The 13,293-nt window shown below is 45.4% G+C and overlaps 1 protein-coding gene across 7 annotated transcripts in view; it reads left to right on the top strand.

The window, feature by feature from the left end:
- EVC (EvC ciliary complex subunit 1) overlaps nucleotides 1-13,293 on the top strand; it is an 88,936-nt gene that overhangs the window by 51,265 nt on the left and 24,378 nt on the right. For all 7 annotated transcript variants that reach the window (XR_006265634.1, XM_043447723.1, XM_043447719.1 and 4 more), the window contains one exon: nucleotides 6,343-6,555. Coding sequence is in view for 6 of the 7 variants with exons in the window: in XM_043447723.1 (XP_043303658.1) it covers nucleotides 6,343-6,555 (213 nt within the window). In the remaining variant the exon portion in view is untranslated. The remainder of the gene's footprint in view (nucleotides 1-6,342; nucleotides 6,556-13,293) is intronic.

Below are 13,293 nucleotides of genomic sequence, written 5' to 3'. Positions count from 1 at the left end.
CCCTGTGCTGTGTCGTATCTAATCCTGATTGTCTGTATGTTCAGTTGCTCTGTCGCATCTGACTCTTTGTGACCCCGTGGACAAGCCCGCCAGGCTCCCCGGTCCGTGGAATTTTTTCAGGCAAGAATACTAGAGCAGGTTGCCATGCCCTCCTCCAGGAGATCTTCCCAACCCAGGGATCGAACCCAAGTCTCCTGTGTCTCCTGCATGGGCAGGCAAATTCTTAACCACCGCACCATCTAGGAAGTCCGTAATCCTGATCATCAGTCCTCAAGGCAGGTGCTGTCTTCACGGATGGACTTTGCATCGTATCCCTTTTGCAGATCAGGAAATTGAGACTCCCTTCCACGGGCTCCAGAATATGTGCCTTTGCCCCGCCCCAGAACTTTCTCTGAAAGAAGTCTGGGAAGGGCACTGCCCCTCTGGGTCAGGGGGCAGAGGCGGAAGCCTAGTGACAGAGGAGTCCGAGGGAACTGCCGCCCCAGCTTGGGTTCCCTGTGCTGTGTTTGAGGGAAAGTGCAAAAGGCTGAGGCACCAAGGTCCCCCCTGCCCCCCGATCCGACCCCTCACACACGCTGAGAGAGAAGAACAGATTAACTCCAGTTCAGGCACAGAATGAATCAGCATCTCCCAAACGTAACATCTCAGCGTAAAGTGGGAGCACTGTGTTTTGTGACCTGTCAGAGCACGTGACAACGTTGCAGATGTGTCTCTGTCGAGGGAGCAGACAGGATCCAGCATGTTTTGTTTTGTTTTGCTTTTTGTTTCACTAGAAAGAGCCTTGACTAATGAACCATGTAGCTTTTACAAAGTTCACCTTACTTAAATTTCAGTTCAGTTCAGTCACTCAGTCATGTGTGACTCTTTGCGACCCCATGGACTGCAGCACGCCAGGCCTCCCTGTCCATCACCAACTCCCGGAGCTTACTCAAACTCATGTCCATTGAGTCGGTGATGCCATCCAACCATCACATCCTCTGTCAGCCCCTTCTCCTCCCGTCTTCAGTCTTGCCCAGCATCAGGGTCTTTTCAAATGAGTCAGTTCTTCGCATCAGGTGGCCAGAGTATTGGAATTTCAGCTTTAACATCAGTCTTTCCAATGAATATTCAGGACTGATTTCCTTTAGGATGGACTGGTTAGATCTCCTTGCAATCTAAGGGACTCTCAAGAGTTTTCTCTAACACCACAGTTCAAAAGCATCAATTCTTTGGCGCTCAGCCTTCTTTATAGTCCAACTCTCACATCCATACATGACTACTGGAAAAACCATAGCTTTGACTAGACAGACCTTTGTTGGCAAAGTAATGTCTCTGCTTTTTAATCTGCTGTCTAGGTTGGTCATAGTTTTTCTTCCAAGGAGCAAGCGTCTTTTAATTTCAGGGCTGCAGTCACCATCTGCAGTGATTTTAGTTCTTGAATTTACAAACAGCATATTTTTGTAGTTTGACAGTCATGACAGAAAGAAAAAGGTATGTGTTAGTGTCTACAGCCACTGCTGCAGGATGATAGATTCCAAGGTAGGAGAATCAATGTTCAAAGTCTGTCTCCTGCCTGGCAGAAAATTGGGATTTCCAGGGGCTGGAAGAAGATATAAGTCACTCCCATATTATTAAACTGTTTTTATTGTGAAATGTAACAGATACAAATAAATGGATAACATGTAAACTTACAGGTTAACAAATGATGATTAAAAACAGATCTATGTAACCTCCATCCAGATCAAGAAAGAGATCTTGACCAGGACCCCTGAACCCCTCTCATACCTCCTCCCTATCCCAATCTCTTCCCTGCTCGCAGGAGCCATATCCTGGCTTACATGGAAATTAGGTCTTTGCTTTTATGGAAATGGGATTGTATAGCATGTTAGGTTTGTGTCTCTCAACTTTGTATTGTGAGACAAGCTTTGTGCCTTGTGAGATTTCTCTGTATTGTCATGTGTAGCAATATTCATTCTTCCTCACTGATCTGTAGTATTTCACTGTATAAATACACCACCGTTTATCCATCCTACTGTTGATGGACATTTGTGTGGCTTCTTATTTTAGACTATTACACATTCTCTTGACAAGAACTTTCTTGTGGATGCTCTTTGATACACACATGCACTTGTTTCTCCTGGGCATATACCTAGGAGCAGAATTGTTGGATTAAAGAGTTATGTGCAGCTTCAATCCATATCCTACAAAGTTACTGATACAGCCCGCAATTTGATTAGCATTTTGAATTTATGGATCAAGTTGGTGACGATGAACATCTTTACAATACCAAATCTTCCAGTCTACAAACATGGTGTATCCCTGTATTTATTTGTCTTATTAATTTTTTTAATATTGCTTTGTAGTTTCTACCCTCAGGTGAAATGTTTGCTATAGATTTTTTCAGATTAAGGAAGCTTCCTTCCATTTCCTATTTTGCTAAGAGTGTTTCTTCTGCATGGAAATTACAATTTGTGAAATACTCTTTTCTTCATTTATTCCCATAATTAACATTATACTTTTCAGCTTTATTTTATTAATATGGCAAATTGTATTGATTTGGATAATGCCTGGTGGTTCAGACAGTAAAGAATCTGCCTGCAGTATGGGAGACCCGGGTTCAATCCCTGGGTTGGGAAGATCCCCTGGAGAAGGAAGTGGCAACCCACTCCAGTATTCTTGCCTGGAGAACTCCAGGGACAGAGGAGCCCAGTGGGCTATAGTCCTTGGAGTCACAAAGAGCCAGACAGAGCTGAGTGACTGACACCTTCATTTTTTTTCATTACGTGCATACAAATTTAGAAACTTTACATCTTTCTGGTGAATTAAACCTTTTGATATTATGAACTGCTCCCCTTTCTCTCTAGAGGAACTTTTTTTTTTTTCCTAAAGACTGTTTTATCTACTATTAATGCAGCAAAAGTGACCCTGTGTTTATTAGGTGCTAGTTATAGTCTCATTCATTCATTGTTAGAAAAATTCATTTAAGAGCCTCATGGTTAGATCATGTGTGGTAAAGCCTGGCCACTGGGGCCCTGTGGGTGAACTAACACAATTTATTTAACCTCTCTTTCACATGTACAGATGAAGCCTCTGCTTCATCATCTGTAAATCTGTTGCATCAGTTTTGAGAGATTTCTCACCCACTGTCACTTCAAATATGACTTCTGTCTGAACTCTGCCTTCCTTCTTTTAGGGACTCCAGTTAAACATGCGGGACTTTCTCACTGTATCCTTTAGCCTTCATCTTCTCCTCCATATTTAACATCCTTTAGTCTCTCTTTACTTTGTCCTGGATTTTCTCCTGATCTGTCTTCCTGTACTTATTCTCTCTTCAACTGCATCTAAACTGCAGTGAAACCTTTGCATTGGGTTCCTATTATTGGATAGTGTTCTTCAATTCTAGAAGTTCTAATTTTTTGTAAAAAAAAAAAACAAAACAAAAACTAAATAGCATTACTTTTTGTAATCTCCAGGTCTTTGCTTTAAGGCTGAAGAGTGGCTTTTAAATCAGAAGCATAGTGAGCATCAGCCCTAAAGTCTGTACTGTGCTCTCCAGACAGCCTGTGGGTTCACATGTCTGTTGTTTGTGTAGATCTTTGGGCATGGTCTTGTCTCCTTGTGTTCCCTCCTTGTATTCTCATCTCCTTGTGTACTTCTTGTACACTTGTGTATTTTTCACGGTATGCCTTATCTCAGATTTGTACATTATTTTTTAAAAATATTTTCAGGCACACAGTGATGTTCTCCTTTACCAAAGATTTTTTTCCCTTTGCTTCTGCCAGATGATTGGGTCTCTAATGATCTGGAATCCCCTAATTCAATGCCTAAACTAGAAATACACTGGGCCACCCACATGAACAGACTCCAGGTTGCTGTGTGTTTAAACCTGTCAGATCTGATTTCTTTCCATTTCACTCATGTTTCCGTATCGCAGGTTTTGGGTTCCCAATCCTTGGTGTGGAATGTTTTACCCAGGCTCCAACTCATGGTGAGCCATGAACTCCACCTTCTGTCCCTTCGACTACTGGAGGCTAACCAGGGTCCATCAGCTGTGCAGGCATGTCCCTTGGATTGACCTACACATACTGTATATAAATGGAGCCCAAAGGCTGGGCATGCTTCTCTGATGCCGTCTTCTCCCAGACCTTGGACTCTATACTCTATACTACCTTGTTAGCTCTTTGGGACTTTTATGATGGTTTAATAAACATTTTGTCCAGCTTTTTAAAAACATTCATCCTCAGTGGTAAAAACTGGTTCAAGTTACCTGGCTGGCCACTATCAGAAGTAGGATCTCTAAGTCTTTTAAAAGGCTGTAGATCCTTTATGCCCCTTTATGATCCTTTATGGGCACTTTATTCCAAACAAAGTTCAGTTTGACCATGAGCTTTTTAGAGCATGGAAGTCATTCAGTTTGGCCTTCCCAGGTGTCTTGGCGGTAAGGAATCCACCTGCCAGTGCAGGGGATGCTGGGGACTCGGGTTCGATCCCTGGGTCAGAAAGATCTTCTGGAGGGGGAAATGGCAACCCACGCCAGTATTCTTGCCTGGATAATCCCATGAACAGAGGAGCCTGGGGGCTACAGTCCACGGGGTCACTAAGAGTCAGACACAACTGAGCATGCACTCATGAGTCATTGGGTTTAATTAACATGGAGTTAAATTTAACTTATATTCATTGAGCCCACCAAGTATGAGCTAGGTACACTAGATGAGATGGTAAGAATTTTTTTTTCCAAAAAAAACACAATTATCCTCATACCACACAAGTTAGGAGCATGAGTCCAATAGTCCAGTAGTCAGAATCCACCCTCTACAGATGTCCAGCTACTTCTCTTCTTGGGTCTTATTTTTCTTATCTATAAAATATTGTTAATTCTAATAGAACATCTACATAGGACTATTAGAAGGATGAATGAGATTATGCAAGAAATGTGTTTATGACACTCTGGCACACAGTCAGAATTCATAATTAATAACAATTTTAATATTATTACCTGATATTTGCCAGGTGCTCTTCTAGGAGCTATAGATGCTAAAGTAATAAGACTTTGTTCTTGAGAAACCTCATGGTCTAGTCCATGGAAAAGATAATCAAACAACTAGTGGCCACAAAAAGCCCTGTGGTCAGGAGGCCTCTCAGAAGAGGAGACCTCACATAGAGTTTGGAGCACGTGTGGGGAGTTCCTAAATGGAGAAGGGGGAATGGGCATTCTGCCTCCTGTTGGTGTGCGATGCATTTGGAAACTGCAGCCAGGTGCTTGGTCTGGGAGGGTGTGAGACGTAGGTACAGAGTATGATGCAGCCACTCTCAGGCAGTTGTGGTCCAGGAGGAATGACAGGTGAACTGTAGTTTTGATGCCCTGGTGGGGCTAACCAAAGAGCTGCAGGAGCCCAGGGTCGGAAATGCCCTTGTTAGTCTGAGTGGCCCAGGCAGGGCTTCACAGAGAAGGGATTTTTTCGTAAGGGTTTTGCAGGATGAAGAGGAGTCCATTTCAGATGTGAAAGTGCCTGGAAGTGGGGCAAAGTGTAGAGGCTTGCAAAGAATCTGTATAATGAAACATGCAATGAGATGTCATTTATGTGAATTAACAGGCACACCAAAGGCCATGTTTGTGGACATCACATATAGTGAAAGTATAGACATCTAAATTGGAGACAGATGCTGAATTCATGGGGATGGCTGATTCTGAGGAGACTAGGAGGAAGGGGGAAAGAATTATAGAGGGAACTTAATGGATTCCAACTTATCCTGCAAGTTTTAGTGTTTTTAATCTAGGGGGATAAAAGACAACTGAATGGTGGATTCAGAAAGTTTAATATATTATTATCTATAGGTTTTTATTTTTCACAATTAAAGAGATACATTTTTAGGAAGAGAATGGAGCGGGGAAGGTGGGATGAAGGAGCAGAATGGTGAGTAATGAGTCAGGACCGCCTTGAAGCCCTGCTAGGTAATTCTGATTGCAATGGAAAGAGAAGCCCTCCAAGGTATTTGAACTGGAAATGAAAGAGCTGTGCTTCTGCAAATAACTCACCTAAGTGTGGAGGATGGAGGGAGGCCAGGAGACCAGGGAGGGATTGTGAACCTAATCTGGATGGAGGTTTAGAGGAGATGCCAGTGAGTAAGGGCTCACTGGGGCAAGGTGGCAGGTCTGGGGCTTGACTAGGAGCGGGTGAGAGGGCTGGAAGGCAGCCGGTATTTCCCAAGACTTTGCGAGTGTGTGTTTGTGCGCATGTGCACACACGTGTGTGATTGGACAATTTCCTTCGCTGGATTTCCTCTGTGTCTTGTGGGGGGACCTTGGCCCTGCGCAGGGCAAGACCGCAACTTGTAACTCCGTCTTGTGGCTCTCGGTTTCAGGAGCTGTACCGCAGCACCATGGAAACTTTCCAGAAGCTCGCCGACATCCTGTTCCTGCAGACGCTCCCCGGTGTGACCGACCTCTCCCAGGCCGAGTGTGAATACCTGAGGCAGGAGGCCGAGGAGAACTCGAGTCGGCAGCTGGAGAAGTCGGACCGCTTCCGGAGGCAGCAGTGGAAACTCTTCCAGGATCTCCTAGAGCAAGAAAAGCAGGTGTGGCATTTTGTAAAACTGGGTCTAGAGTCTGCGTTTTCCACTAACATTTGAAGGATAATGAGGCATTTCTTTCACTGAGCATCCCCGAGCGCCTGTGCTGAGTGCTTTACCAAGATTCTCGTTGCCAGCCTTTCACAAGGCTGGCAGGGTGGGCTGGGATGGGAGGGGGAGAAGAGAGCAGACCCCTCCTCGCCCAGTGTGGGAAGTCAGGAGATGACGCCCAGAGCCTGCTCTTTAGAACAGAAGTAAATGGCAGAAGGTAGTTCTTCAAGGGAGTGGACCGAGGGAGGGGTGGGAGGGGCTGCACTCTGGGGACTCCTATTTTTCAGTGAAAGTCTGTTTCATCATTAAAACCATACACTGGCCACCTGATGCGAAGAACTGACTCATTGGAAAAGACCCTGATGTTGGGAAAGATTGAGGGCAGGAGGAGAAGAGGGCAACAGACCATGAGATGGTTGGATGGCATCATCAACTCAATGGACATGAGTTTGAGCAAACTCTGGGAGATAGCAAAGGACGGGGAAGCCTGGTATGCTGCAGTCCATAGGGTCGCAGAGTCAGACATGACTGAGCAACTGAACAATAATATGTGTGGTAGACAGAATAATGCCCCTACATCCTAATCACCAGAACCTGTGAACATGTTACCTAACGTAGCAAAAGGGACCTTGCAGATGCAATTAAATGAAGGATTTGGGGACATGAAGATTATTCTGAACTATCTGAGTGACCAGTGTAATCACAAGGGTCCTTTTAAGAGGGAAGGAGGAGGGTCAGAGTCAGAGGAGATGTAATGTCCTGGGCAGAGGCTGGAGGGAGGTGAGCATCAGCCATGGAATGAGTGCCCTTGAGGAGCTGGAAAAGGCAAGGAAAAGATTCCAACCCCACCCAGAGCCTCCAAAGGAAAACAGTCCTGTTCCTTTCATTCCAGATTCACCTCCAGAACTATAAGCTACTAAATTTGTGTTGTTTGAAGCCACAGAGTTTGTGGTGCTGTTACAACAGCCATAGGTAGCTAATATACATCAATTTTATTTTTAAAAAATTAAAACTGTCAGATTTCCAAACGTGACACATGAAAATGCCCCCATTTCCTTTCTCTCTTGCTTTCCTACATGCTAGAGACTGCAACACTAACGTGCTCAATATCCCAGTTTCTAGAAGTGGCCGCGTTGACAGAGTTCTAACCTATGAGACAAGGTGTGATACCTGCAGGGAGCTTCTGTTTGCTAATACAAAGGTCACGTTACTAGAAAACATCTTCCTCTTTAGCATTTCCTGTTCTTCCTGCCCAGAGCAGGCATGGGAGGAGTGGAGGACTGCTGGCTTTGACTTAGAGACGAGATGAAGGAGGGTGGGGCAGAGAGGCGGACTGTCCCAGCCCTGGACCTCCCACCCCTAGGTTCTGGTTATGAGAAACATCATGTCTTTTTCAGTTGAGTGTTCCATTAGTTAGAAATCAGCCCTCAATGTAGGCATGTGATAGAAGTTTTCCAAAGAAAGTAACGGGAGCTATCCAAACTACCAAAAAGTCAATGGAAGCACCACGCAAACATAGGGCCTTTCCCTCTGGGTGGGCACAGGTCTCGTTACCTGCCTGTCCAGTTTATTAGATCTCCTTCTAATTCGTTACCTGCCTGTCCAGTTTATTAGATCTCCTTCTAATTAATTTCAGTCTCTGCCGTCAGCTTCATCTGTTGTCCTCTGACCCGTAGTCGTCTCCTGCATATGTGGCTGGTAGGTCCCAGAGAGCAGTAGCCTTGATTTTCTTATTTCACCTCCTTATTCAAAACCCACTAGCTGGGACATAGCAAATGCTCAAGAAAACTTCCCTGCATTACCAGGGATAATATGCAGCTTTGGAAATTAGCACAGGATCACCAGGGCATGTACATGAAGCTGAATTCCTCCAATTCATACAAATCCTGGATCCCAGGCCATATCATTTGCCATCTCTGGAGAAGCAGGGGGAAACCTGGGCCTTGGTGGTTTGGAAAGCTCACCAGATGGATCTAAAGTGCCTCTGATGTTGGCTCTCCATCAGGCCTTTTAGAGGCAGTTGTGGTTTGCAGACAGGCTTCTACCCTTGGAAGCTGAATGCCTGCATTTGAAGCAGGGCAGCCACATTAATGGGCTCCCGTGGTTGCTCAGTGGTAATGAATCCAGCTGCCAATGCAGGAGGTTCCAGAGAAATGGATTTGATCCCTGGGTCAGGAAGATTCCTTGGAGAAGGGCATAGCAACCCACTCCAGTATTCTTGCCTGGAGACAGAGGAGCCTGGCGGGCTATGGTCCATAGGGTCTCAGAGAGTCAAACATGACTGAAGCAACTTGGCCCACATGCGTGCAATCCCATTAATGGGCTTCCCTGGTGCCTCAGTGGTAAAGAATCTGCTTGCCAACACAGGAGATGCAGGTTCAATCCCTGGGTCAGGAAGATCCCCTGGAGAAGGAAATGGCAACCCGCTCCAGTATTCTTGCCTGGAGAATTCCATGGACAGAGAAGCCTGGCAGGCTACAGTCCATGGGGTCACAAAAGAGTTGGACATGACTTAGAGACAAAACAACAACAATGGCATTAATGGGCTGAGTGACTTTAGCCAGTTAGCTGATTTCCCACAACTCTGTGATTTTGTACAACTTGCTGAATTTCTCTGAATCTCAGCTTTCATGTGAAAAATATGGATCAAAATACCCTACATGGTTGCTGCAAGGTAATGCAGGCAAATGCAGACTAAGACCTTTGCACTGTATCTATTTAATCACTTCATAACGTTGATATTGAAAAAAATTCAGAATTTCAGTTCTGACAAATTATTAGGCAAAGACTTATGATTCACCCAAAAACCTCTAGTTATGAATCTTTTATTTTAAGCAGATATCAGACAGTGCCTAGATTCTGGTTTTATTTTTTATTCACTTACTTTGTGAGCATATGCCTGTATGTGAATTTTCCTATGTTTTGCAGAAGTATTTTGAAAGGAGTTTTGCATGCAAGAAGCTAACAGGAAGGTTAATGACCTCATCAACTGATTAAATAAATATGACCCAAGACTGCTTTCTCAAAGTGTGTATGTCAAAATTAATTTACTGATTGATTGTTTAATTGCCTTAAATTACCATAAGATATTTAGAGACCCATATTCTCTCCCACTTTCCATATTTCCTTGTTGATGAAAATGAGAGATGAACTTTCTATGGTCGAGATGAATATTTAGTCATGAGAAGAAAAGGACCGACAAAACCCTTCATGGAAAATCACACACACACCCAGACTATAAAATTCATCTTCCACCTATTTTCTAGGTAAATGGTCTTGGTGATTTCATGCCCCATTGCTCAGGGAAGTTGTTAAATATTGTGGATTTTGTTAGTTACACAACTGGAACAGGATGTAGAATAGTGGTCCTCAAAGTGTGATCCATTCTAATGCAGGTGTGTGGGCTTCTCGCCAGTCTGCTGGGTTAGGCAGAAAGATGCCTAGTGTCCCCTCAAGGATGTCCTCGTCCTAATTCCCAAAAGCTGTGAATGTTACCTTGCTGACATGGCAAAGGGACTTTGCAGATGGGAAGTAAGTTAAGAATCTTGAGATGGGGAGATTATCCTGATTGTGCAGGTGGACCCAAGATAATTACTGCTATGGGGTGCATCATTTGCAAATATCTCCCATTCAGTGGGCAGCCTTTTCATTTTGTTGATAGTTTCCTTCAGTGTGCAAAATCTTTTTAGTTTCATTTAGTCCCATTTGCTCATCTTTGCCTTCGTTTCCTTTGCCTGAGGAGACATGGGTGGGTGGTGGTGCTCAGTCATGTCTGACTCTTTGTGACCCCATGGACCATAGTCTGCCAGGCTCCTCTGTCCATGGAATTTTCCAAGCAAGTATACTAGAGTGGGTTGCCATTTCCTCCTCCAGGAGATCTTCCCAACCCAGGGATCGAACCCAAGTCTCCTGGTTGGGAGGTGGATTCTTTATCACTGAGCCACCTGGGAAGCCCCCTGAGGAGACATATCCAAAAAATACTACTAAGACCACTGGTGAGTGAGGCTGGTCTTGGGGCTAGTACCAGGCCACCAGTTGATGGGCAGGGTTGGGTCCTGGGCCAGCTGGGGGCTCTACAGGCCCTAAGGCAGTTGGCCTGCTGGTGGGTGGGCTCGTGTCCTTGCCTGCCTAGCTGCTTCACCTGAGGTGCCCCAGTATTGGTGCTGCCAGGCTGGTGGGTGAGGCGGGACCCCTGTGCTCATAAGCCAGAGCGGGGATTCAGAAAGAGTGCTTCCGAGCATGTGCCCTCATGGTAGAAAGTATTAGTTGCTCACTCGTGTCTGACTCTCTGCGACCCCATGGACTGTAGCCTACTGGGCTCCTCCACCCAGGGGATTCTCCAGGCAAGGATACTGGAGTGAGTTGTCATTTCCTTCTCCAGGGGATCTTCCCGACCCAGGGATCGAACCTGGGTCTCCTGCATGGCAGACAAATTCTCCACCGCTTTTGTGGTAGAAAGAGCTCCCCCAAATGGCTGCTGCCAGTGCCTCTCTCCCCAGACGGAGCTCTGGTTTCCTCCTGCCTCTCTGGGAGGCTCTCTGAGATCATCAGGTGGATCTGACCCAGGATTCTTTCAAATGACTGCTTCTTCCCCGGGTCCTGGACCTCGTGAGATTTTGTGTGCAGCCTTTGAGGATGGATCTCTGTTTCCCATGGTCATTTGGCTCTCCCGCATATAAGCCCTGCAGATCTTCAAAGCCAAATGTTCTTAGGGTTCATCTTCCTAGTGCAGGACCCCTGGGCTGGGGAGCTTTGGACACCTCACTGTTTGGGGAGAACCAATGCCATAGTAATTATCCTCCTGTTTGGGGGTCCCCCACCTCTAATTATGGGACTTGACTATACGCTGACCCTGTCCCTTCTACCCTTCTCATTGTGGTTTCTTCTTTTTTTTAATCTGATGGTTTTTCAGTTGGAATATAGCTGCATTACAGTGTTGTCTTGGTTTCTGCTATATGATAATGTGAATCAGCCATTAGGTGTTCATAGATCTCCTGCCTTTGAGCCTCCCACCCTTCTCCCCATTCCACCCCTCTAGGTCATCACAGCTGAGCTCCATGTGCTACACAGGAACTTCCCATTCTTCTTTATACCATTGGTTGTAGATTTTTTTTCTGCTGCTCTTCAGGTCATTCTCATCAATAGTTGCTCTGTGAGTAGTTGTAATTTCGATGTGCCAGTGGGAGGAGGTGGGCTCAAGGTCTTCCTATTCAGCCATCTTGACCCCTCCCTGCTCCAGAGGGAACATATTTCCCACTCATTTTTAAGATGCAGATTTAGTCACATTTTAACATCTCTAAAACTGAGATGCGTCTTAATTTAATTGGCGGTGATTTTTCTCTCTGCGTGGGACCTAAAATAACTGTGCATTTCATAATCACTGGCACATTAGACTTGATAAAAGATACTATGTCACATCAATTCGTTTCTCCGTTCATTTCACGCAGTGTAAAAGCCAGAGACCTTACCCTGCCCTGCACGGCCCCACATGTCAGGAGTTGACTCCCTCCCTCTCCTCCCTGTCTCCCCTCCACTCTCGCCTCCCTCGTATGCCTCGAGCTCCCCAGCTCCTGCCTCATTTGTCCTGCTTAAGGACTTTCTCCCAAGCCACCTTCACCCTGAGACCTTCTCTGACTGTGCTTTTAAACCTGCAGCGCCTCCCTTCCCGCAGCACGCCAGTGTTTGCCTGAGGTGTTGACTTCACCTCCTGCTTCGCTTCTAAACGCACCTGCTTTATAGGAGGGCTTCCCCGGTGTCTCAGACAGTAAAGAGTCTGGCTGCAGTGCGGGAGACCTGGGTTCGATCCCTGGGTCGGGAAGATCCCCTGGAAAAGGAAATGGCAACCCCCTCCAGTATTCTTGCCTGGAAAATCCGGAGGATACCAGGCATGTGCTGACTGGTTCCTTTTCCCTTTCTCTCCTTAGTCAATGAAACTTTGAAACAACAGTAACCATGTTGGAAACCACAAAATGACCCAGTAGCACTTAACAGGGTCAACACTCCAGCCCAGGGAAGCAGCTTTTTGCTTCTAAGTTCAAACATTCATGAACTTGCCTTCAATAATGTTTTTTTAATTTTTTTTCATTTATTTTTATTAATTGGAGCCTAATTACTTTACATCAATAATGTTGAAGAAATGGTGTGACCACTTTGGGCACCATCTGGTTGGATGATCTCTGTTCTCTTGACCATCTTTGGATCCTGTTGCTGGCTTTATCTGTCTTTTCAAAACACACACCAAAGACCCCCATGTACTCTAGTGACAGTGTTAATTTACCTTTTAGGGAATCTAGACTGTGTCAAATTTTCTAGAGTGTTCCAATTTCCTAAGCACTTTGATAGGTTATTGTAGAGTTCTCATAAAACACATCAGAGACTGGCTTTAACAAACAGTTCTAACACAGTGTGATTTTGTGTGATTAAGTGTAAGTGCTTTAAATCACAAGGCCCAGAGAACTGAAGCCTAAGCTGCTTCAGTTCAGTCAGTCAGTTCAGTTGCTGAGTCGTGTCCGACTCTTTGCGACCCCATGAATCGAAGCACACCAGGCCTCCCTGTCCATCACCAACTCCCAGAGTTTACTCAAACTCATGTCCATTGAGTCAGTGATGCCATCCAGCCATCTCATCCTCTGTCGTCCCCTTCTCCTCCTGCCCCCAATCCCTCCCAGGCATCAGGGTCTTTTCCAATGAGTC

The sequence above is a fragment of the Cervus canadensis genome, chromosome 26, assembly GCF_019320065.1.
Source record: "Cervus canadensis isolate Bull #8, Minnesota chromosome 26, ASM1932006v1, whole genome shotgun sequence".
In the NCBI taxonomy this organism is placed as follows: Eukaryota; Metazoa; Chordata; class Mammalia; order Artiodactyla; family Cervidae; genus Cervus; species Cervus canadensis.
This window is presented reverse-complemented; position numbering and strand designations above follow the sequence as displayed.